This window comes from Cebus imitator, unplaced genomic scaffold (genome assembly GCF_001604975.1).
Source record: "Cebus imitator isolate Cc_AM_T3 unplaced genomic scaffold, Cebus_imitator-1.0 Scaffold19, whole genome shotgun sequence".
NCBI lineage: Eukaryota > Metazoa > Chordata > Mammalia > Primates > Cebidae > Cebus > Cebus imitator.
Genome location: NW_016107334.1, coordinates 10,432,442 through 10,457,602, shown reverse-complemented (window position 1 = coordinate 10,457,602; position 25,161 = coordinate 10,432,442). Strand labels below are relative to the sequence as shown.

Here is a 25,161-nt window from a genome sequence, read left to right as displayed (position 1 = left end):
ACACAGGCACACACACAGATACACAAAGACACACAGATACACATACAGACACACAAACACACAGGCACACACACGAACACACAAAGACACACAGATACACATACAGACACACAAATACACAGGCACACACACACGGATACACAGACACAGGCACAAACAGACGCACAAAGACACACACACAGAACACATACACACACAGACACACACAGACACTGACATACAGACACACGCAGATACCTACACACAGAACACTTACACAGACACACACAGACACACAGACACTGACATACAGACACACAGATACCTATACACAGACACAGACACACACGCAGAGACAGACACACATACAGACACAGAGACACACATGCACAAAGACACACACACACACCAAGAGACATATACGCAAACACACAGATGCACACATACACAGAAAATAGGCTAGTATTATGTTCCCTATTTATGTAGCCAAGGGCACAGTGTCATTGGAAGCAGGCTGACCACCTAGGGCAGAAGCTATGTCGTATTTCCCACTGTCCCCCTGGGCCTCAGAGTCCCCAGGAGGAAGTGAGCAGCTGATGGTGACAGTGTCTGTGCAAGGCGGTGTCTAGCCAGGTCAGGGAGCTCATTTTGCTGTATCCTTGTATTACCGCTCGGGGGAAACCTACACAAATCACACAGTCACTGAAATAGGGGAGCTTTAGGCTCTCCTGGTTCACAATACAACTTGTTACCAGCAACTGTTTATCCTTATCCTGGAGGAAAAAACCGAGTGAGCACGAGAGCTTCCCTAAGCAGAATATCTGTCTCCAGCTTTCCGGCACCTGCAGGGTCCTTCTTTATGCAGAATTAATGTTAGTAGAGCAAGAAGGAACTCAGAATAAACATTACTGAAGTCTTGGAAAGAAACAGGAGGACGCAGCATCCACAAACAAGAATCAACTAAAACTTTAGGAAATTAAAACGAGAAGCGTTGCACCGTGAAGCACAGTGGGTGAGCTGCAGAGCAGAGTGGAAGCCGCTGAAGCGCAAATCAGGAATTTGGAAGACCATGCCGAGGGTGTAGCACCGAAAGACAAGGAGGCCGGGGGGAGAGACGAAAGAGTGAGACACACTGAAGAAATTTCTTGAAGTTTTTCAAAATGTGTCTAATGAGAATTTCAGAAGCATATACTTAAATAAGAGTGATTCTCAAGTTGCAAAAATATGTCCTCAGAAGTGAGAGGATATTAGCCAAGAAGCTGAAAAAAAGGAGTAAATTTAGAAAAAAGAAGAATAAAGGACTGGTGAAATAAACTATCTTATGGAAAGACTGACAAAAAGAGAGAGGAGAGAGAGAGAGCAGGACACATGAGAACACACAAGCAATATGTGGAACAAGGAGACAGAATTACATTCGAGAATTTAAACCATGACATCATCACCGAAGGACACAGGGGTTCTTGGAGAAACAGTGTATTGTGCTTCGGGGCAGGATATGGACAACCTGGCCTTGGATGTCTTGTCACATCAGAAAGCAAGGAAGTTATCAAAGACTCCTGGGGTCATGCCAAAAAATAGAAGAACCTACTCAGGGGGCCTCCTGGCAAAAGAGGAACAGCTTTAGCATCAAGAATCAAGTAAGTTAAAATTCATGAGTTCATAATGATACTAAGGAAAAAACCCACTTTCATTGGCCGCCTTCAAGAGGTGCTAGGAAATTGACTTATTTTCAGGAGAATGAATAAGAAAACTAAGAGAAAAAACCCAAACATTTGTCCTGACTTTGCTTTACAAACTGTAACTCAAGGTACCACAGAGTTGACGGAAGAAATTTCTTCTTTAGAGATGCGTTTCAGCTAACAAATGAAGAAGGAAAGATAGGCTTAAAATAACACCGCTTTGCAACCTTGAATTAAATAATTGATCTGCGCAACCATCAATGCCTGATAAAACTGTGTGTCAAAAGTCGAAAAACCGTTAGAACCTTTATAATGAATGATCGTGCTGACACCACCAGAAATCACTGAAACACTCTGAGCAACAGAGAGAGACAAGTAGACATTCTGTGGCTAGGTGAGGCAGGAGAGGTACATACCATCTATTGGGCATTTTTGCCAAAACATCTTACTAAATCTAATCAAACCTCTGGATCTATAAAAACATAGGGAAGACAGGAACATGTCAGGCCACATATAGGGATGCCACATTGTCAAAATCCAGACTGTGGAGAATTGCAAGGACAAACAGTGTGGTTTTATCAACAACGAAACCACACGGGAAAAGAAATTGAGGAGAAAAATAGAAATTAGGAGACTTAGGAACTGTACTGTCCCAGTAGCATGCAGGGACCCGGACTCAACAAATTCTGACTCAAACAAACCAATGACAAAGCCAAATTAAGAGACAATTCAGGACATTTGAACACTGATTAGCTGTTTAATATTTTGACTTTGAAAATTTATTTTTGCTATTTATTTTTATTTATTTATTTGAAATGGAGTTTCACTCTTGTTGCCCAGTCTGGAGTGCACTGGCACGATCTGGGCTCACTGCAACCTCCGCCTCCTGGGTTCAAGCAATTCTCCTGCCTCAGCCTCCCAAGTAGCTGGGATTATAGGCCTCCACCACCACGCCTGGCTAATTTTTTGTATTTTTAGTAGAGACGGGGTTTCACCATGTTAGCCAGGTTGGTCTCAAACTCCTGACCTCAGGTGATCTGCCCACCTCAGTGTCCCAAAGTTCTGGGGTTACAAGCATGAGCCACCACACCAGGTGGAGTCCAGCCTGGGTCTCCCCTCTCAGAAGCCTAGCCTGTCAATTGCATGCTACTGTGGGCATACATCAACATAGATTTTTAAACATCTTTTAAAAATGCATGTTAAATGTATTTTGTTTTTTCCTTTTTAGACTTCTTAAGCTGTAAGTATGAAATTGGGTTCTAAAGCATCTGGAAAGAGAGAGAAGAGGATTTACATGGACAGAGATGGGCCAAGTCGGGGAAGGAGGGAGGATGGTGACAGGTGGGTTACCTGCATGGGAGGAATAAGTTCAAATGTACCAGGACACTGAAGGGGGAATGGAGTTAACAATAGTTTGTGGTCTATTTTCAAAAAGCTAAAAGAGTGGCTCTTGCATGTTCCCAACACAAAGAAATGATAAATGTTTGAGATGATGGATATGCTAATTATCCTGATTTGATTACTACACATTGTATACATGTATCCAAATAGCACTCTGTATTTCATAAATAATCACAATTATTACACGTCAGCTAAAAACAAGAGGGTAAAAAAAAGGTTGGCCGTGTGTGATAATTACTAAAATTGGGTAATGGGTACAAAGGGGGTCCATTTTAATATTCTCTCCACTTTTGTACTGTGTTCAAAGCTTTCTGTAATAAAAAATTTTAAAAAGTGGCCAGGTATGGTAGCTCACACCTGTAAACCTGGCACTTTGGGAGGCAAAAGCGAGTGGATTTCTTGACCTCAGGAGTTCGAGACCAGCCTGGGCAACACGATGAAACCCCATCTCTACAAAAATAAAAATTAAAAAAAATTAGCCAGGCAGGGTGGTGTGCACCTGTAGTCCCACCTACTCAGAAGGATGAGGTAGGAGGATGTCCAGGCTATAGTGAGCCGAAATGTTGCCACTGTACTCTTGCTTGGGTGACAGAGTGAGACCCTGTATCTAAGTAAGTAAATAAATACAAATTTTAAAAAAGGGAATCTAAGGTAAAAACATAACATTTTAAAGATCCACATAGCTGAAGTCTTATGAAAAGGGGGGAAAATGCCATTTTGAGTCCATGGCTAAAAACTGTGCTTTCTGAGGCCAAAGGGGAACTAAGTATTAGCCCTGATTCTTTGGAAGAGAGGGCATTTGTTGTATTTCCTGTTGTACTTTTAAATTGTAAGTATATGTTAAAAATGAGTAAGATAGTTTAAAAATATATGGTAAAATCCTGAACCACTATGAACTTCATGTTAAAACATTCAAAAATTTAGATTAAATGGTAACTATCTAAAAAATGTATTGCATAAATTAACTCAACAATAAACAGAACATTTAAATAAACCTATAACCTTTAAAGACAGATAATCAATAGTAAGACATCTACCCATTAAAAAGCACCAGGCCTATATAGTTTTATAGGCAAAGTGATGTATCCCGCTTCTTAGAAAATATTGTACATACTTATATTATCAAACTTAATGTTGGCTGAAAAAGCAAGCTGCAAAAAGACTGGCACAGTATGAAAATATTTAATCCAACATTTTTAGTCTGGAAACTGTTGTGACAGGGGCAGGATTGACAAAACAGGACTGTGGTTGCCCCATCCCCACCACAGCTGGACAATGAGCCAGCTGAGAGATGCCCCCTTCTCCCAGATGAAGTGATAGCACCCAAGCTCAGTTTTCCACAGGTCTACAGCTTCATCACTGAGGACTGAACATCCCATAGACCCCGAGTTGTCCCATATAAGCAGCCGGCACCCACAGCTCTCATGCTATTGACAGGCTGGGATTCTGAGAGGGGAGACCCAGGCTGGAGTAGAACCAGCTCCGTCCAGCCCTGTCTAGTAGATGACCTGGCATACCTTCCTTCCGTACATGCCATGCCATCCTGCAGATTCAGGAGTTGTGATTTTCTTTCTCTTAATGAAGCCTATTCTCTAACCTCAGTGGAGGACATTGTGGAGTTCATGCCAATCCTTGCACAACAGGTGGTAGCCCAGAGGAGACCCATGTGGCAAGGCAGAAACAATATATTTATGGACACACAACACACATGGAGCATGGTGGGGACAGACACAGGCGTGAAGCAAGAAGAACCACCAGCTGAGCCCTGCCTAGATTCCTGACCCACAGAAACCTGGGAAATGGTAATTCATTGTTCTTTTAAGCCAACAAGTGACAGGGTGGTTTGTGACTTGTGTGAAAATACCTGCACAAGTCCTGATAGCTTTCTTTTGAAACCTATTTCCAGTGCATTCTCTTCTTCCCACTCCTACCCCACCATCCAGGGCTAGGCCTCTTGCCTTCTCTCCAGGGCTCTGGCAATAGCCTTCTCATTTCCTAAATAAGATCATCCTGCTACTCAGATGTTTCCATCAGCTCTGGAACAAAATCGACACTCCTGCTGTGAAGGTTCACCTCTCCAGCCGCATCTGGTGCTTCTCTCACTGCCCCAACTGCACAGGCCAACATGCGGTCACTCAAACCTACTGAGCTCATTCCCGCTGCCCAGCCTTTGCACTCACTGATGCCTTGCCAGGAGTGCCCCTTCCCCAGCTCCTTTACAGGGCTGACCTCCTGACTCCATTCACTTCATTCTGCATAAATGCCACCTCCCCCCAGACACCTTCCCTGATTTCTGAGCCGCAGCAGCGCCCCCTGCCTGTCGCTCCCCAACCCTGCAACCCGGCTGTGATTTCTGTCATGGCCCTGATCACTCCTGACAATAGAGAGCATGTTGATTTACTGCGTTTCCCCTGCTGGACTGTAAGCATCACGAGGACATTTTCCTGGCTTCCCAGGGCCCTGACCATAGCAGGCTCTGACATAGGCGGGAGTGTATGACTAAGCACAGGATGGAGGGCTGGGCATCTCATTCTGCTATTTTCAGTATGTTCAATAAACACTCTTCTTCCCTGCCTTCCCATGGCTGCCTCCTTCTGGTCAACTGAGCGGATTTCAGATTCAACATCAATGTCTCAGCTAATAACAAAAATGGCAATATTGTGCCCCTTTGTACATGATCTTACTCGAATGTTTCATAGAGCATCACTCTCTGAATTTGTTCTTTTTTTTTTTTTTTTTTTTGGCAGTTTCTTGCGGTGTCACCCAGGCTGAAGAGCAGTGGTGTGATCTCTGCTCACCGCAACCTCTGCCTCTCAGCTTAAGCAATCCTCCCACCTCAGCCTCCCTCAAGTAGCTGGGACCACGGGTGTTCTCCACCATGCCTGGCAAAATTTTTTTTTTACTTTTTTTCATTTAAATTATACTTTAAGCTCTGAGGTACATGTGCAGAATGTGCAGGTTTGTTACATAGGTATGCACATGCCATGATGGTTTGCTGTATCCATCACCCCGTCATCTACATTAGGTGTTTCTCCTTATGCTATCCCTCCCCCATTCTTCCATCCCCTGCCATTCCTTCCCTAGCCCCCCACCCCCCGACAGACCCCAGTGTGTGATGTTCCCCTCCCTGTGTCCATGTGTTCTCATTGTTCAACATCCACTTATGAGTGAGAACACGTGGTGTTTGGTTTCCTGTTCTTGTGTCAGTTTGCTAAGAATGATGGTTTCCAGCTTTATTCATGTCCCTGCAAAGGACATGAATTCATCCTTTTTTATGGCTGCATAGTATTCCATAATGTATATGTGCCCTCCCTCCTGTGCTTTTTGGAGACAGTGTTTCGCCATGTTGGCGAGGCTGATCTGGAACTCCAGATCTCAAGTGATCCACCTGCCTCAGCCTCCCAAAGTGCTGGGATTACCTGTTTGAGTCACCGCACCTGGCCAACAGTTTATAAACATTAAGAATAAGAGGAAGAGTTGGAAAATGTGAGCAAAAAGATAAGCAATGTGTATCTTAATTAACAGGGGTTCCAGAAAAACAAAACAATAGCAAAAGCAGAAGAGAAAAATATTATCAAAGAAAATACAAGAAATGTCCCACACCTGAAAGGGATACACGCGTGGCCTACCCAGTGCCAAGCAGCAGGAATGGAAGAGGGCTCTTGCCCACGGCTTACGCTGGAAAAGTTTGGAAGACCAAGCACACAGGAAAGATCCTCAAAGCTTCTGAAAAGGAAAACCAGGTCACCCACAGAGCAGTGAGAATGAAACCAGATCGGAGGACAAGAGAGACAGTTCCAAAGGCAGAGGATTCCAACTGAGATTGCAGGAGCGGGGAAGATAAAGATGCCCTTAGGAACACAGGGTCTCTTGCGGGAGCCTCCCATGGGCCCTTTCTTAGGCATTTCTTAGGCTGATGTGTTCCAGTTTTATTTAACTGGGTTCAAATTAAGAGTCCAGCTTTATTTATTTGGGTTCAAAATAAGAGTCCCGGGTGGGAGGCGGGAGGCGGATGGAGGTGGCAGGGAAGCGGGTGGTGGTGCTCATCTCCAGGGCCTCACAGGATACTGAATCTCTGAGCACTCGTCATCACAAGGGGTACATATCATTTAAAGCCACAAATGCAACTTAGGCAGGAGTCAGCCCCAACAGAATGAAATGAAGCAGCAGATAGATGAGGTCGAAAATGGAAGGAAATATTCATTTCTCATGGCAGGAAGTCAACAGACACTGTTTCAACAAATGAGCAATAGAGAGGTGCGGGCATCTTCTTTACATCGAGAAATGGTAATTACCTGAAGAACTAAAACCAGAAACAGGAAGTAAGGACTCTTTGGAGGTGACACTGGGGCAGGGCCTTGTTGCTCTTCCTATATTATAGTCCCTTCTGTCTGACAGCCTTCATTAACCAGGGGTGTGCATTCCTTTGATAATTTGTAATGTGCTTATTCTGTGATCCTGCAATTCTGCTGGGGCATACACAGTAATGTTCAACTCTTAGAAGCAAAAGGTAGAAAGAATCTAAAGACACTTTAATAAGAGACTGACAAAACGTGGTTGTATTCAATCCAAATGTGCATATAGAGGGAACTCTGAGAGATACTCAGAGAAAAAAGCTGCGCAATAGTATGTGCACCTGAATATGCACGTAAAACCAGAAATACGCACGAGGAGAACCACGCATGTGCTTTCGAAGAGGTTAGGAAGAAAACACTCAAGCTGGGAGCGGTGGCTCGCGCCTGTAATCCCAACACTTTGGGAGGCCGAAGTGGGTGGATTGCCTGAGGTTAGGAGTTCCAGACCAGCCTGGACAATATGGTGAACCCCCATCTCTACTAAAAATACAAAAATTTGCTGGGTGTGGTGGCACACACCTGCAATCCCAGCTACTCAGGAGGCTGAGGCAAGAGAATCGCTTGAACCTGGGAGGCGGAGGTTGCAGTGAGCCGAGATGGCATTCCAGCCTGGGCAACAAGAGTGAAACTCCATCTCAAAACAAAAAAACAAACAAAAAAGAAAACACACTCAGCTAACAGTGATTAACCATCGGCATGATGGACGGGGTCCAAGAAAAACTGTGGCTTTCTCCTTATCATTTCAATCCACTGTGCGAACTGTGGAATTCCACATAAACAACTGTTTTCTTAACCTTCAGGGAGGGGTCGGGTGCCAGGAGAATGCTCGTAGCCCACTGTCAGGCAGGGGCTCTTTGCTTCTTATTTTTGAACCCAGGGATGCTGGTGATGTTCACACAGCGACTGGGGTGACTGCCCACTGGAGTCATTTGAGCCTGGAATCTGGGGTGGGGGCAGAATGACTGGAGGAGCCCTATCCCTGGCCTCCCCAACCCAGCCCCACCAGCAGAGTGAGACCCTGAATGCTCCATCTCTAACCCTTGCAGGTGTGGCCCACCTGTGACCACCCATTTGTCTCTCAGAGTTCACATGGCAGTGTCAAGTCCAAACTGAGCTACTAACAGGAACTTCAGAGAGCCATTCTTATTCATTTACATTCAATTTCTAACCTCAAATTTGCATCGCAACATGGTTCCATATTTAAAATAATAGAGTAACATTTTCTATGCCTTTAAATATCTCTAAGTCTCTGAAAAGTTCAAAGTGTCATGTAGATTATTTTTGCTCTTGGTTCTCCAGAAATGACCAGGTAGGTGATTTTCAGCCAACACTTGGCCACATGCCCCCGACCCTGGGTGCCGGATGTTGAATGGGGGATGAGAGGAGGTAGCCAGGCACAACCCTAGCAGCATGAGCAAAAGGAGCTGCAAAAGCAGCTCCTAAAAAGTCCTTTACAGCTGAAAATATGACTTCTGACTAATGCGTGCTTCTTTGCACAGCACGGGGGTGATGAGCTCAGGGGGGATTCTATTGCTTGAGATGTGTGTTTCTGTTTGATTTTTCCCTTTTCTTCTTTATGACAAATGTCACTCAATGAATAGCAAGACGGTTAAGTGGAATCTGGACAAACCGAGCCCAAGGGTGGCTGGGATAGTGAAGGAACTCAGAATTGGGACTTCCAAAGAATAATAAATAGTAGCTCCTTATTTTCATTCATCAAAGTTCCCCAAAATGTGTGCGCACTTCACGCGCTCAAGCTGCCTTACATGGCATTAGGGGTGGTGGGGTGGGAGGGTTCCGTTCCCAGGGAACTAAAGAATTTCAGAAAAGTCGCCAGTGATGGCTCCTTCAATGTCTGTCTCAAGCAAACCAGGAGGGGTGAAAATCCTTGGGCCTCTGCACAGGGTCTGGGGATGCCCACATGAACATCCTTCTGTTCTCAGGCTACTGGCCTCTTCCTGCGGGTCAGGGTGGACGGCTGCTAAGAAAATCTTCTCTCTTGGTGGCTGAATGCATGCAAAGTGAGCCTGGGCTGCTCCCTAGCAAGTGCAGAGACCACCAGATAGGGCTGCCCTGCACACCCCACATAAAGGGGGCCAAGTCAGGAGCAAGTGTGGGGTGGGGAAGGCCAGGCAGGGGATGAGGACCGGGGCTCCGGGGAGCCACCACCTTCAGGCTCAGGCCACCTAGAATGGGGTGGATCAATGGGGGTGCTCCTGAGAGCCCGTCCACGGCAGAGTGGGGAAGCAGGTAGGGGCCGCTTTCCCCATGGACCCAGGTGTCTATGGCCTAATAATTAGCACAAAGACAGGCTGAAAAGTCAAAAAGCTCTTGTGATATCCAAGCAGAACGTGTAAAGTTGCTGATGGCCTGAGAGTGGGATGGCTTACTCAGCCTAAACAGGAATTTGCAGTGAGGGCCACACATCTGCTTTTAGTGACTCCAAGAAATGGGTTATGGGATTCCGATCTGCCTCAATGAGTAAAGCCAGGCACAATGAGAGCCCCACAGCATCCCCTTCCAAGCAGGCCTGTCCACAGAAAGGCTGGTGTTGTTTGCTAGGGAGTCAGCTCCCCATTGCTAGGAGTAAGCAAGCACATTCCGGACAAGTAATTAGGAGATCTAAGCCTCGGGTTAAAACAAATGTTCAAAGGCTCATCAAGGCCTGGAGCATCTGTAGCTGGGCTCTGCTTCGTGGGCATGAAGCACAGCTGTGCTAACCGCCACCTGCATGGATGGACGCACACAGCCACCTCGCCCACCACCTGGGCCACCAATCGGCCTCCCTGTCCTTCTCACTCATTAGAAGATTCCTGACCGGATATGGCTGTGCTCCCTGGAGGGGCCAGCATGCTCCTGTGGCCAGGCTGGAATCTCCTCCCCTGCAAGGCCCTGCCCGACCCCTGCCCATGGCTCCCACGGCAAGAACACAGCCCATCACGGTCAGGCAGGACACCAACAGGAGGAACAGGTCAGAGAGGTGGGCTCCGCTCATCCGTGGGGCTCTGTCCCTTATAGACTTCCCTGCTGTGGCCTGACAAGAAGGCCGGCTGCCACCCTGGCAGCACTTCCTAATTCTGTCTATTTCCTACTTCTATTTCTGGAAGGCAGGAAGAGCCCCCACTTGAGCAAAGCTCTTAGCTCCTATATTAAGAAATTGTATTTCCACCATAGAAAGCATTGTCAAAGTAACCGCCGAGCTAAAGCCAGCCCGAGAAATTGTATTTCAAATACAGGTTTGAAAAAGCCAAAGGAGAAAAATACAAGACATTGGAAGGAGCCATGAAACAACCTGGGATTTGAAGACCTTCTGGAATGTTCCTTCTCCTCCTCTGGTCCATGCTGGGTGTGGTGATGAGCAGTGCTTGAGAGGCGTGGGACTCTGGCTGAGCTTTCAGGACCAAAGCGACGGCCGCTCGCAGAGAGCCAAGGGTGCCAGCCACAGCCTGGGCGATGTCTGCTCAAGCTCCACCCACCCTCCGCGATCAGCAGTCTCCCAAGTGTTCTCCACCTGAGTTATCTGGAAGTTTCCTCACTTCTCTACTTTCCAGGGCAGCCCTTGTTGGCTGGCAGGACTGGTTTTTCCACTCTGGCTGGTGTCAGACACACTTGGAAGAATAAACGTCTAATGACATGTTTGTCAAAGTAGTGCCCGAGCTGGAGCCCATGCCCCGTATCTCCCTGACAGCTGCTCTGTCAGCTAGCAAATCTACGCCGGTCAAAGCTCTCCAACCATTCCTCCTGCACCGCAGGAGAGCTGACTGCTACCGGTGCCAATGAGGTGGAGACTGTCACACACCTTCCCGGGACACTATTGTGCTGCACAAACACACAGCGGGCCTCGCGGCAGGGCGAGCACACACAGAGCCCGGCTCCACACCAGCTGGGCGAGGCCGAATCCAGGGCCTTTGAAAGGATTAACCATTCTAAACAAACACGAGCTGAGGTCACACAAGTCACAACAGGTAGGGGGTGTGAAAAGACACACCTAGTACACAAATAAAAAATAAAAAATACCATTACCCCAACACCCAAAAGTAGATCCTGTGTTTTTTTTTTTTTTTTTAAATATATATATATTTTGAAACAGAGTCTCGCACTGTTCCCCGGGCTTGAGTACAATGGCATGATCTCAGCTCACTGCAGCCTCCGCCTCCCAGGCTCAGGCGATTCTCCCGCCTCAGTCTCCCGCGTAGCTGTGATTACAGGCGCACACCACCACACTCAGCACATTTTTGTATTTTTTTTTTTTTTTTAGTAGAAATGGGGTTTCACTATGTTGACCAGACTGGTCTTGAAATCCTGACCTCGTGATCTCCCGCCTGTCTTCCAGTGCTGGGATTACAGGTGTGAGCCACTGTGCCCAACTGACACTGTGTCTTCTTAAAATGTGGGTCTTTTTCTAAAGCATACTCAGAAGTATAATAAGAATGTTATCATTTTCAAACACGTTATCTTCCAATGATTTTTGAAGTGTGAGAAAGCTGGCCCTACGTAATTTTGAGTATCATTGCTTTTCCTTCTGGCAGCCAACTTTTCTCAGCCAGAGCTGGAAATTAGGTCTGGAACAGTCTTCCCTGAGTGAGGCTGGTGGATTTGGGGAGTGGGAGAGGGGAAACAGGGCTATCACCCCACAAAGTCTGGGAGAAGGTGGGATGGGACAAATCCAGCTTAGGCTCTGGGGACACGCTCAGAGGGTGAGTCCTGCGGGGGGCTGGGGGGACTCAGCTGCAGTCATAGTGAGTCAAGTATTCCACATTTATTCCAAAAAGACATCGAGGAAAAGAGGTCAGTGGAAGCAGATCTAACTTTGGACGAAAGCAGTGAAGGCTGCTGAGGTCCCATCAGGGTCCTCGGTCCTGTGTGTGTCCCCTGAGTTATATGGAACAGGGATGGCAGGGACTTCTAAGATCCCAATGGGGAAAGAGGCCGGGGGAAAAAAGACTGTTCTGTGCCTTCTCTTTCCCATCAGAGCACAGTCGGGAGAGGACGCCTCCTAAGGAACAGTGCCAAGCTCACATGCAGGCCTTTAGGGAAAGTCATGGGGGGCTGGGGGAGGGACACACTTTGACCTCTCGGAGCACCTTAACATTTTCTGGTTATCTGTTCTGCCAGGAGCCTGGGGGTGGGGATGGGTTTGTTCAGGGCCCATTGCGTCCTGGTCCCTGGGACCTGTAAGAATCAATGGGGAAGGCTGGGCATGGTGGCTCACGCCTGTAATCCCAACACTTTGGGAGGCCAAGGTGGGCGAATCACTTGAGGTCAGGAGTTTGAGACCAGCCTGGCCAACATGGTGAAACCCTGTCTTTACTAAAAATACAAAAATTAGACGGGCATGGAGGCACGTGCCTGTAGTACCAGCTACTCAGGAGGCTGAGGCAGGAGAATCGCTTGAACCTGGGAGGTGGAAGTTGCAGTGAGCTGAGATTGTGCCACTGCACTCGAGCCTGGGTGACAGAGACTTTGTCTCAAAAAAAAATTTACCCATGCTTGCCCGCTCCTCCCGCCCCAAGATGCTGCTCTAGTGGGTCCATGTGGTTCCAGGGCCCTGCCTGGTTTGGGCCACTGCCCAGTGACTCTGTGGGCCATGGCTGAGAAGCACTCCTGTAGTCACTCACTGCTGACCAGGATGGGGAGGGAGCAGCGCCTCCTGTGGGGCTTTTTCAGATGACACAGTCACCTACCCAACAGGCCCCAAACAGACCCAAGGTCCCTGCCCCCACCCTGGTCCCTCATCCCTCAGGGCCGCTAAGAAGAGCAGCAGGAGGGTAAGGGAGCCGCACATGCACTGGAAAGGTGGAGGTGCTACCCGAGTTGGGGACAGCATTCGATCACCCATGCCACCTTGATCGCACACTAACAGAGCAAGGCCTTTCTACCACAGAACAGAAAAGAGACATATGTCTAAAACAAAGAAAAAGAACATTTACAAAGATACAAGCTGAACACTCTGGAAAGATTTAGTGCTGGGCAATGTCAAGAAGCAAATTAGTCTCCCATTTCATAAGGTGATGGATGTGAAAAGACACCTTCCAGAAACCTCACCCTGGTCAGTTGCTGGACATTTCAGATGGAGAAAAAACATTCAAACAACTGAAGAAAGTGTCTGCCAAGCCAGGTACAGCGCCTGATCGTTAGTTAACATGGTTAAGGGTATAAACGTGGACCTCTCACACCCAACATATTGACCCTTTCCCCTCCCATGGTATGGCCTGGCATTCAAGAATGAGTGTCTTAGCATTAAGACAGGCTTCAGATGGCAATTTGTGATTTCTGAGTTGTTGACCTTGAACGAGTTTAGCCTCTCTTACCCTCATGTTCCTCAGCAATGAAACAGAGATAAAAGTACCAAGTTCACAGGTTGTTGTGAGGATTTTATGACATTATTTCATAAAGCTCTCAACCCTGTGCATGTGGTGCCTGGTACACACTAAGGGATTAATAAATATTTGTTGACAATCATATCCTATGGGTCCTAGAAGTGGTGCAACTGCAGTGAAAACTCTGGCAATATGTGCCAAGACCTTAAAGACATTCAAGCCCAGTAATCCAACTTCTGCAAACCTACATTACAGAAACAACCTTGGAATCGAGTACGAACAGATGGGAAGGAAATGCTTTCCGCAGGAGTGAGCGACTAGAAGCAACCCAAATGTCCCACAGGAGAATAAAGATTAGGTCAATAACCGTACACAGTGCTCCTGCAGAAAATGATGTTTCTTTTGTTTCCGAGTGCTGTCCAATTTATGAATCACTTTTTGATCAAATAAGCTATTACATTGTAAACAAAATAAAATAAATGAAATGTTTCCCTTGCTCACAGGAGCTAGGTGGTGCCCTAGGTAAATGTCACTGATAGACGGTTAAGAGAAAAAAAGCAAGATACAACATGACATACACCTTATAAGTACAATAAAGTTAAAACGAAGCCCCTTAAAGCACAGAGAAGCAGACTAGAGGAGAGCATGCCAAAGCCTTCATTGTGCTTGTGTTTGAGATATGGGGATTCTGGATGATTCTTTTCCCTTCTTCCCTTTTTTAAAAGAAATTATTTTTTCAATTCTTTTCTTTAATAAACATGTATCATTTTTATAATGTAAAAACAAAACCAAATCCTTATGCTTAAAAGTCCTTTAACCTGGTTGGGCCCAGTGGCTCACGCCTGTAATCCCAGCACTTTGGGAGGCCAAGGTGGGGAGATCACCTGAGGTCAGGAGTTGAAGACCAGCCTGGCCAACATGGAGAAACCCCATCTCTACTAAAAATGCAAAATTAGCGGGGCTTGGTGGCACAGGCCTGTAATCCCAGCTACTCAGGAGGCTGAGTAAGGAGACTCGCTTAAACCCAGGAGGTGGAGGTTGCGGTGAGCCAAGGTCACGCCATTGCACTCCAGCCTGGACAACAAAAGCCAAACTCCATCTCAAAAACAAACAAAAAAAAGTCCTTTAACCCAACATGAAGTGATGTCTCAATTGTAAAGATCTGTGAGTCCACTATAAATTTTGCATACGGTTCTTTAATCTTTAGAATTTGGGAATCCCAAGATACATTTTTATGATGAAAGAGCACCAAATGATTGGCATTTTATTTCCTTTGGTTGACAACCCCTTGCTCTTACATAGCCTAGGCAACCTGCAGGAGGAACATGGCAGGTCACACCCAGGCAGGCATAAGCACAGCCCTGTCCTTACCGTTAGGCATCTCCATGGCGCGTTCTGGACACACAGCTGACCCCTCCGTCCCCACACACCAGTACATGCTGGGTGGTCTATGTGACATGCCAGCCATCAACCTTTGCAGCAGCCGATCTTCCAAGGCAGGTCCTGCTGTTGTCACTGCCACTGCCGCTGCCCATGCGGTGCGTTAAGGCATGGAATCAGAGTCATGGCTGAGCAGAAAGCTTTCTTGTTCTGGTGGTGAAAAACATCATAAAATCAGAAAGCCTTTTTCATTCCTGTCCTCCTCCCCTGCAAATATTGACATGGGTTCATTCAGTTTTCCCTCTGCAACATTCCTCTTTGGAGTCCATCTAGCCGGCCAAGCCCATCAGGTATAGGCAGGGAGAAGGCAGAGCTCCCTATTCCATCTTGATGCTGGGCTTAGATCTTGTCTACCTGACAAGAGGCTCAAGGAAACCCCAGACAATTGCAAAACACATACAAGTAACAGCTTCAATCACTGTTCAGTCAACGCACACCCACTATCACTTGCCAGGCAACCAGGCCCTGTGTGAGGCTGTGGCACCAAGATGGCTAAAGGAGGCTCTTGCCCTCAGGGGCACACTCCAATGGGGGTACGGCAGACATAGTTCAGGCTGGTCACAATACAAGGCCCTCCTTTTGCCCAGGGCCAGTTCTTCTGGAAGTTCAGAGGTGAGCATGTCATTCCAAAGGGGCAGTCAGGCAACAATCCCAAACACAGGAAATTTATTTATTTATGAGACAGAGTCTTGCTCTGTCTCCCAGGCTGAAGTGCAGTGGCACAATCTCAGCTCACTGCAATCTCCACCTCCCGGGTTCAAATGATTCTCCTGCCTCAGCTTCTCCAGTAGCTGGGATTACAGGCACGTACCACCATTCCAGACTAATTTTTGTATTTTTAGTAGAGACGGGGTTTCACCATGTTGGTCAGGCTGGTCTCAAACTCCTGACCTCGTGATCTGCCCACCTTGACCTACCAAAGTGCTGGGATTACAGACGTGAGCCACTGTGCCACACCAAGACAGGAAATTATTACTGGTTATGAAGTCAAGTTAGTGTGAGCTTTAGCAGAAAGCTAGATGATGGGGGTTAGCAGAAAAGAACCTCATAAATTCTGCCCCTTTTGGCAATGTCTGGAGACATTTTTGGTTATCACAATTGGTTGGGGGGGCTGCTACAGTCGTCTAATGGGAAGAGGTCAAGGATTCTGCTAAACATCCTACAATGTACAGGACTGCTATCTGCAACAGAGACTCCTCTGGCCCCAAAAGCTCCAAGGTGGAGTTGGACTAATCTCTTAAACTAGTGACTGTGATAAACTGCCCAGACCAGGTGCTGCTCCTCTATGCTGGGCTCGCACTGAGCTTGGAGTCCCCGATGGGCACTCATGCCCATCCTGCTACTGTGATTGAAGGACCAGAGGGAGGGTAAGACCCAGGCCCAGCTCAGGCCTGATACGAGGTACTACCACAAGAAATGCATGTGTGCCTACCAATGTCCTATATGTAATGGAGTACGAGGTAATTAGCACCCCCTTGTCTGTGTTCTCTGAGATAGACAACTCTGGAATGGGCAGTGATAGCGTAGCCAAAAATATATGGATTTTTAAAATCAAGTTTACATAAAAATAACGCCTAAGAGAATCTGTAAAGGCAAAAGCACAGCGTGGATGTCAAAGGTGTAGACTGCCTCTGTCACAGGTTAGCAGTATGACCTCCAGCTGAATGAATGTGTGTCTCACTTTTTCATCTGTTAAAAACAGACATCCATCCTTACACCCTGCTCTGCTGGCAGGGTTACTGTGTGAATTCAACTAAAGTAAAGTTTCTGCAGCGACTCTCTACGACAGGGCTGGGGTGGTCATTACCTGCAGTACCAGCGTGCAGACTTGGAGGCCAGTGGATCTAATTAACAAGATCAGAGTATCAATGCTGGAAGGGATATGCCCACAGTGGGTAGGTTCTAGAAGGTGCTGTGAGCACTAGGGGCACAAAGTAAGGTACAGAACAAGGCCGTGGGAATGTCTCACCTAAAAGCCTAGAAATCAGGCACCTGGCCCAGGTGGACTGGACTCTTCAAGGCAGGGGAAGGTGGAGCTAGGAAAGCCAGGCTCCAGCAGCCGTGTGCATTCTGCACACGTTTCTGAGCCAAAGAGGGAATGGTGGAGAGAAACCGTGTGTGAGAAACACCCATATTTGAAGTTGGGAAGCCTCAAAAGTCCAAGGAGGAAAGGAAAAATGATCAATCTGGGCAAACTTTAGGGGATGATTAAAGCCTTATAAATAGCAAAACCTGATTTGGAAAATCAACTTGAGACAGAGAGGGCGAGCCAGCAACACAGAATCTGTTTTAAAATAAAGGTTCCAAATTACACATCCACATCCGGAAACTGAGAAGCACAGTTGCCATCTGCTTTCAAACACCTCTGCAAAAGAGCTACCACACACAACCAACATTTCGAAAATCCAAACGCTAGACATTCTTCCTGAAAACACAAGTGTCTTGCCATACAATGTTTTTAAGTTAAAAAAACAAATCTTAAAAATATTTAAAGCTAACCCTTGCCCAGTACATTTTGTTCCCCTTTTTATTTTCAGTTTCTTTTTGAAAATCACTTTACCAGTGGAAGAGTCTGCCCCTGGAGCAGTTTTAAAAGTTTAATTAGTATTTTGGCTTACACTCTAAGGCAGAAGTTTTAAGATGAGGTAATTCAAATTTTACTCAATCTTTGCGCTCAAACGGATCTTTGCTTCTTCCTGCTTCTTTTGGGTTCAGATCAGTGCCAACATATGATGGTTACAAGTTACATGTTTTCATTATACTTCCTAAAGAGGGCATCAAGAGGTTGTGTGCAGTAATGATGGTTTAAATGATGTTTCAAAACCTCATCAATTTCCTTTTGCCAACTATTTATGCCTGCATTAATGAATAAACCTAAATATTTAATGAAAAGAAGGCCAGGTGTGGTGGCTCACGCCTGTAATCCCAGCACTTTGGGAGGCCGAGGCAGGTGGGATCACTTGAGATCAGGTGTTCGAGATCAGCCTGTCCAACATGGTAAAATCCTGTCTCTGCTAAAAATACAAAAATTAGCTGGGTGTGGTGGCAGGTGCCTGTAATCCCAGCTACTTGGGAGGCTGGGGCATGAGAAACACTTGAACTGGGGGAGGTGGAGGCTGCAGTGAGCTGAGACTGCACCACTGCACTCCAGCCTGGGCGATACAGCAAGACTCCATCTCAAAAAAAAAGGAAACTGTCATTCATTCTATAAATGTCTTATTGAGTTCCGTCTATGAGGAGGGAACTTCATGAGTTTGTGAAGCTGATGGGGGAGCAGACAGCTAAGTAATTGCTATGAAGTTTCTGACAGCAGAGAAACCTGAGTATTTTAGGAGGCTTGGGAAGGACTGTTGATATTGAAGAGTTAGAAGACCCTTACCAACAAAGCATTCTAGACATGCTCATTCATATCACCCAACTTCTTTTTAAACCAAAATCCTGGTCAAAATGGTTAGCTCATGATTCTAGAAATCTTGAGTGCTATTTGCATCCCTTACTAACATTGGCTTGCCAGCAAAATGTGTTTAATGGGTTTGTGGGCATCAAAATACTTTGAAGGTGCAGGCCAGAGGAATATGTTGTTCTCAGTCCCAGATGACCACCTGAGAAGTGTTCCATGAGTCTAAAACCACAGGTAAGTTAGGGCTGTCTGTTCCCCATCCAGTCACTCTACCACCGAGCATGGGGTGTCTCTCTGAACAGTGATGGGAATGAGAATGCAGCAGTAAACAAGACAGACTAGTCTCTGACTCCAGGAGCTCCAGTAGAGACCACAAGGTAATTAAGGAGAAATTAAACAGATAAAGGAGTACACAGTGGGGACTGCAGGGAGGCTGCAGAGTGAGGGACATTAGAGAGAGCATGCATTTTCAGAGGGTGACCAGCAAAGGCTTCCTGAAGCTGTGTGAAGAGTTGGGAGGCAGCAACACAGAGTTCAGGTCAGCAATGGCCTGGTGGTCTGAGAAAGCAGAGGCTGGATCAGCTGGGGCTGTGAGTGGAAGGAGGTCTCCTGGATTGCATGCCAATTGCAAGGAAAAGCTACTGAAGGATTCCATAAAGGGGACTGATATGATCCGATTTACCCATTTAAACACACACACACACACACGCACACACGCGCACACACACGCACGCACGTTTATGTGGGGAGGGGGAACTGTAATCCTACAGGAAAGAGATGCTGGTACTCTGGAGAAGGGGTTGGGGGGCGTAAGAAAAAACGTGACGGGCCAGGTGTGGTGGCTCATGCCTGTAATCCCAGCACTTTGGGAGGCCGAGGTGGGCAGATCACAAGGTCAAGAGATTGAGACCATCCTGGCCAACATGGTGAAACTGCATCTCTACTAAAAACACAAAATTTAGCTGGGCGTGGTGGCACACATCTGTAGTCTCAGCTACTCTCGGGAGGCTGAGACAGGAGAATCACTTGAACACGGGGGGCAGACAGTTGCAGGGATCACGCCACCGCACTCCAGCCTGGTGACAGAGTGAGATTGTCTCAAAAAAAAAAAAAAAAAAAGGAAAAAGGGGACAGACTAGGACACATTTTAGAGGTGGATCCAATGGACGAATGTTTTTGATGTGAGCACCTGAGCTGACTGTGAAGCCACTCCCAGAGACATTGACATTTGGGAGAAGGACACTGACATTTTGGCTGACCGCAAAACCTCCTTTAGGAACAAATCAGGTGTGAGGCTAGTTTGCTGTTATTTTTGCTTTCAGGACATAGGCAAAGATGAAGAAAATCAAGTCATAAGAGGCATTTAATGTTAACGTTTTCCAAAACTGTGCATGTTCTTGGTGTCTCTTTAACGTCTGGGCATGCTGATGCCCTGTGAGTGGCAACCTCTAAAATTAGTGTGGGCAGTGAGACCTTTGCTGAAAGCTGAACGCCCCTGTTTCTCTACCTGTTGCAGGGGATGTGTTTGTGGGAGAAAAACTTCGCGGCCTCATACTGTGAAGGGGTAGGCTGAGATGGCCACAGCGGTCCTCAAATTCTCCACCGTCATCTCCCCGCTGACCCCGGCCTTCCTAGGCTTCCTCCCCTGCGTCCCTGCCTGCCTGGAAGGTCCGCTGTAGGCTGCAGAGACCACGGTAGACAGAGCAATGGTATCACTATCAGCCAGAGAATACCCTAGGGCAAGAAACATAACCCAGACACTGAGGAGGGCGAAGCCTCGCTGCGCCACCCCGCAACACCAGGACGCCCCCGAGCAGCGAGAGACTCCTGGGGAGTCTCTTGCCAACACCCTGGCACATGCACACCCGCGCGCTCACACTCCAGCAGCTCCCCGATAAGGACGGGGTTTGTGCTCCAAAGGCAGAGGAAACTTATGGACGCCCTGGTGTCTTTCCCTACTTTTGTTTCCTGCCTCTGCTTCCCTGCGTTCCCGACCCCGTCCAGTACGGGGTTTTGGGGTTCACGGCTCGGGCCCCGCAGACCCGCCTCCCACAGGCTGCCTGGGCTCCGGGCGTGGCGGGAGGCAGCAGGGGCGTCAGACAGGGGTCGCCCCACGCCCTCCGCGCCCCTCGGGCTACTACGGCCCCCGAGCAAGGGCCACCCATGCCCGACCACGCGACTGCCTGGAGCTCAGGCCCGCGGGCAGGCAGAGGCCAGGGCTTCCCGCGGACGCCGGGCGCCCGCCCAGCTGGGTTCCTGGCCCGGCCGCAGGAGGCAGCCAGGCCCCCGGGGTGGGGGGCGCGGGCAGGAGCAGCACTTACCTGCGACGGCTGCGGGGCCGGGGTGCGGGCGCTCCGGGACGCGGGGCCGGACGGACACTGGCGGGCCCGGGCTTGGCACTCCCACCGCCGTCTGCCCCCCGCGCCTCGGGCCGCGCGCCGGGGCCGGGCCCAGACGCACTTCCTCAATCCTGAGGCCGGCGGGCGGGGAGGGCGGGCGGTGCGAAGAGCGCGCAAGGCAAGGCCGCCGCCGGCTCTCCCCAGGATGGGCGCGAGGCGTCCCCTCGGTGGCCGCCTCAGTTTCCCTGGCCGTACAACGCAGGCTATCACGCTCACTGTTGGTGCCCCGGGAGACGCCGGGGCCCGCGGGCCCTTCTAGTACCAGGTTCGGGCACCCGGCTCCCTTCACGAGGGTCCAGCGCGGCGAGGAGATTGGTCGGTGCGGCGCTCAGCCCCGCTTTCACTCTCCTCCGCTCCAGCGGCAGCCACCTCGGCAGACCAGCCCCTCACTTGCATGGGGCCCCGATTTTCTGGCCGTAGAATTTAAAAAGACGGAATATTCATTTGCGTGCCGCCCTTTACAAGGCAATATAGAACACAGTTCTAAAGCGTTAACGATTTGCAATTTACACAACTTCCATCACCTGGATTTTACTAATTCAATTATGGATGGATGCAAAGATTTTGCTGTTTGGTGAATCACGTTTAATTGTCGGCTTTGGGGGGAATACATACAACTTGAAAAACTGGCGATGTATCGTGTTTCAACCTATTCTAAAGGAGGCATCAGGCTGCTGGGGCTAATCCCGGAACGCAGACCATAAAGATCGGCATCCACGCTGTAGGCGGGCCTCCCCGTGAGCTCCACGTGTCCACCCAGGAAAATGGCCTGCTCGGGAAAAGCGGAGGGCTCCACGCCCTCCAGGACCAGCGCCCTGTAGGCGCCTCTCCTGGAATGTTATGACTCGCATATTCCCAGGATTTAGCGCCAATCTCCCCAACCTTCACTGCCAAGTCACAGCACCCGGGCAGCTGCAGAGTTCCCACACCACCTCCCGAACACCGCGGGGCCATTTCCTCGAGCGGCCCCTTGGGTCCCTGTTTGGCGAGGGGACCACCGAGCAGCTTTGCTGTGCTCCCGGGAGGCTATTCCTGCCACTGGGCGACCTTCCCAAAGGGTGGGCGCAGTTCTGCAATCCTGTCCTCACCCCTGAGGGCCTCACACCAGTTTGCGGGAGCCCGCAGTGTGATTGCTACGGATAAGCTCCCAACAATTGCGGGGCGTGGCGTCCTCAGGGCTGTGTGGGCCCCGCGACGGCGGCGCAGCTCCTCCAGGAAGGGCAGCCCCGCCACCTGGCGCCACCGGGAGGGAGCGCGGGCCCAGGGCCCGGGAGGACGCTGGGGGAACGCAGCCAAGGCAGACAGGGCGCCTCCACTTCCCTTTAGAATGAGCTTGGGAATAGGCTAGGAAGATACATTGCCAGCATACCATGGTTTATGTATTCCCCCCAAAGCTGACGAAAGGATTCATCAATCAGCAAAATCTTTGCATCCACCCATAATTGAATTAGTAAAATCCAGGTGACGGAGAATGTGCAAATTGTACATAGTTAACATTTGACACAGATGACTTGTATTCCGCTCCTTATGTCCCCAGCATTTAATTCTAGCCATTAGGCATGCATTAGCCACAGCTTCGCATAGGAAGGTTATTGCAGGTCAGTTAAGACGCCTTTCCACTTCTTCCCAAGGCTCGCTGACCCATAATTCTCTAGCTTTTGCTGGGAATCCCACCCGGGTTCTCAGCACCCCAGGCTGGAATGACCCCTCCTGAGGTGGGTGGGGTCAGCTGGAAGCCACCTCCCTGAACGGACTTTTCTGCCTTTTTGAAGGCACAGTGGCTGAAAGCCTCTCCTCAGGAGTTTTCTAGTTGTGTTTCTTCAGCCCAGTACACAGCTTTCCTCGGACAGTCGTCCTTGGGCAACTTCCCACACACCCTTCTTATCCCCCTTCAAGCTCATGCCTAGGAGCAGGGAGCAAAGACATCAGAAAGGCTTCCTCCACCAGCAGGAGAAGCTAGGACATCCCAAAGGGCCCACTTGTAGAGAATGTGCCAACCCGCACATGCACACCAGGGCACACAAACGTATGTGTGCAAACACTGTGAACAAGCACCTGCACACGCATACCACACGCTCCGATTATCCCCAGAATGGCTGGGGACATGTTCCAGGACACCAAAATGAGGGAAATTGTCATTCCCCTATAGTTTTCTGCTCACATTTGGATTGAGAAATAGGGTGTCTCTAAATAATGTGTCTACATTCTCTTAACATAAGTGTGTATGTGATGAGATATGTTCCCAGCCTCCCTTAAGTTTTTTCTTAAAGGGGTGGTGCTTTGCCACCCATGGTCAAAGTGACCTGGGCTTTCCACATCGAATGCAGGGGCTGAGCTTGGAGGAGCTACCCCAGTGTGAGCAATGATCTCGATCCAACGGCAGCATCAGCTCACAACGTGGTGATTAAGGCTTCTTGGTTAGAAGGTTTAGAAACTTTAGGTCAGTTAAACCCAAATAGATCCTTTCTCTAGATCCTCAGAAGAAAAAGTGACGAAAACAGACACTTGTGCTCACCATCAGAGGCACAGTGCTGTCCCTTAATCCTCATGCAGTCCTCCCCACCATTTCCCACGCTGACGTCCTCACCGCGTTAGGATGAAGGGCGGCTCAGGCAGCCTAGAAGAGAGCTGAAATTCAGCCAGCTACGACAGGGAACCTCCGAGGCCCAGCTCCATGCCTGGTCAGCCCCCAAGCCCACAGAAATGGGTTTCCTACTCAGGCAAAGCACTGGGCCTGATTGAGCAAGTGTAATTTGGTGCTTACATTATTGATCCTGCTTCATTATCAGCCGTTTTGTACAGGTCTCAGAAAGAGAAAGGCCTGTCATAGAATTGAAATGAGTTTGGTCTTTAAATGAAAAGCATAATGTTTCTCAAATATCCAATTTTATTTTATCATTCTCACATTGTAGAACATGGTCTGCAGTTAGGATCAGAATTCCCAGGCCCATAGATTTTTAAACCACACCACAGGGGTAAACCTTAAAAGAAGTGAAACCTAACACTATATAGATTTCGATTTCTAAATACAGTATATTACAGAAGGTTAAATATACCACCTCTGTGTACTTACAACTATAAAAAAGATACATTAACTATACCAATTATAAATAATGTAGCATTTCATATTAAAGACATTATTGTACAATGAAAGAATAGGAACCCTCTAATGTATTGCTATCAAGGTTAGTGTCTATAGCTACTTGAGATAAAATACTGAAAATTCAGTGTATGAAGTCAAATCCTGATTTAACAAGTTATTGGTAGTATAAGTGATAAGTGTTAGCTGATAAAGAGAAGGTAAATGTGGTAATTCATATCTCTGACGAGGGTGATCGGTCCATTTTATACATGGTTTTCCTTATACACACACTGGTTCTGAAACAGGGCTTCATTATATTATTGCCCTCTCCAACTTAATTTGCAAACTTAAGCACCACTTTTCCAATGAGAAAAGTACTAGTTAGTAACCATAAAAGTATCTGAATAACACGTTTGTGTTTTTGTTTTTAAAGCTATATGGGAAGACATTCAGCTTCCCAAGTTAAAACATGAAATTGCACATCATCATTTGGATACCTAAAGAGGAAAAATTCACAACCTGCCAGTGAAATCCTCAGGCCACTTGGACAAAGACCCAGGTCCTCCATGGAATCCAGGTGTTATTTACTAACTAATCAGAAATTAGTGTCAAAATAGGACTTAAAAATAACAAGGCTGTGTTATCACAGCAGTCTTTCCAGTTGTGTATGCCTTACTAATGTACAATGGATAACAGGACTAGAGAAAAGGAAAATTACATAGACGTATCATAAACCATTAGTGAGTATGATAAACATGCATGATGTGTTAAAGCGAATTATGACTCTGATTTGTCCACAGAGGGGGTGGTTAATTATCCTAGGATTTGCTATGCTGTCCCGGTGTTAGAAGATTGAATCTTTAGCAGCAAAGGTAATATCAACAATATTTTCTGCTTAAGAAAGTGCCTTGGTTAAGGTAGAACATGATATTGTTTTGACTAAGCTCTCTGGGCCACTGATTCTGTCATATTCCAAAGGCTGTATTAGTTTGAAGCTGCATCTCACGGTCCAGGTCAACATGCAGTCCACAAAGACCCACACCTGTGCACGCCCAAAGCCTCTGGCACCCTTCCATGGTATGCATTTCCCAAAAGTTTCCCACTGT

At 47.8% G+C, this 25,161-nt stretch overlaps 2 protein-coding genes across 3 annotated transcripts in view; both read right to left on the bottom strand.

Moving 5' to 3' along the window:
* LRRK1 (leucine rich repeat kinase 1) overlaps positions 1 to 21,185 on the bottom strand; it is a 141,221-nt gene extending 120,036 nt beyond the window's left edge. The window contains exons 1-2 of one of the 2 annotated variants that reach the window (XM_017518832.2): positions 20,896 to 21,185; positions 15,106 to 15,324 (exon numbers count right to left, since the gene is read on the bottom strand). In XM_017518832.2, coding sequence (XP_017374321.1) covers positions 15,106 to 15,202 — 97 coding nt within the window. In that variant the 5' untranslated portion in view covers positions 15,203 to 15,324; positions 20,896 to 21,185. Of the gene's footprint in view, positions 1 to 15,105; positions 15,325 to 20,895 lie in introns of those variants that run through there. The other variant, XM_037735080.1, reaches the window with a different exon arrangement.
* Positions 21,186 to 23,842: 2,657 nt separating this feature from the next.
* Positions 23,843 to 25,161, bottom strand: part of ALDH1A3 (aldehyde dehydrogenase 1 family member A3) — a 36,326-nt gene continuing 35,007 nt past the window's right edge. The window contains exon 13 of the mRNA XM_017518821.1: positions 23,843 to 25,161. This exon is cut by the window's right edge and continues 622 nt beyond it. The gene's annotated coding sequence lies outside the window, so the exon portion shown is untranslated.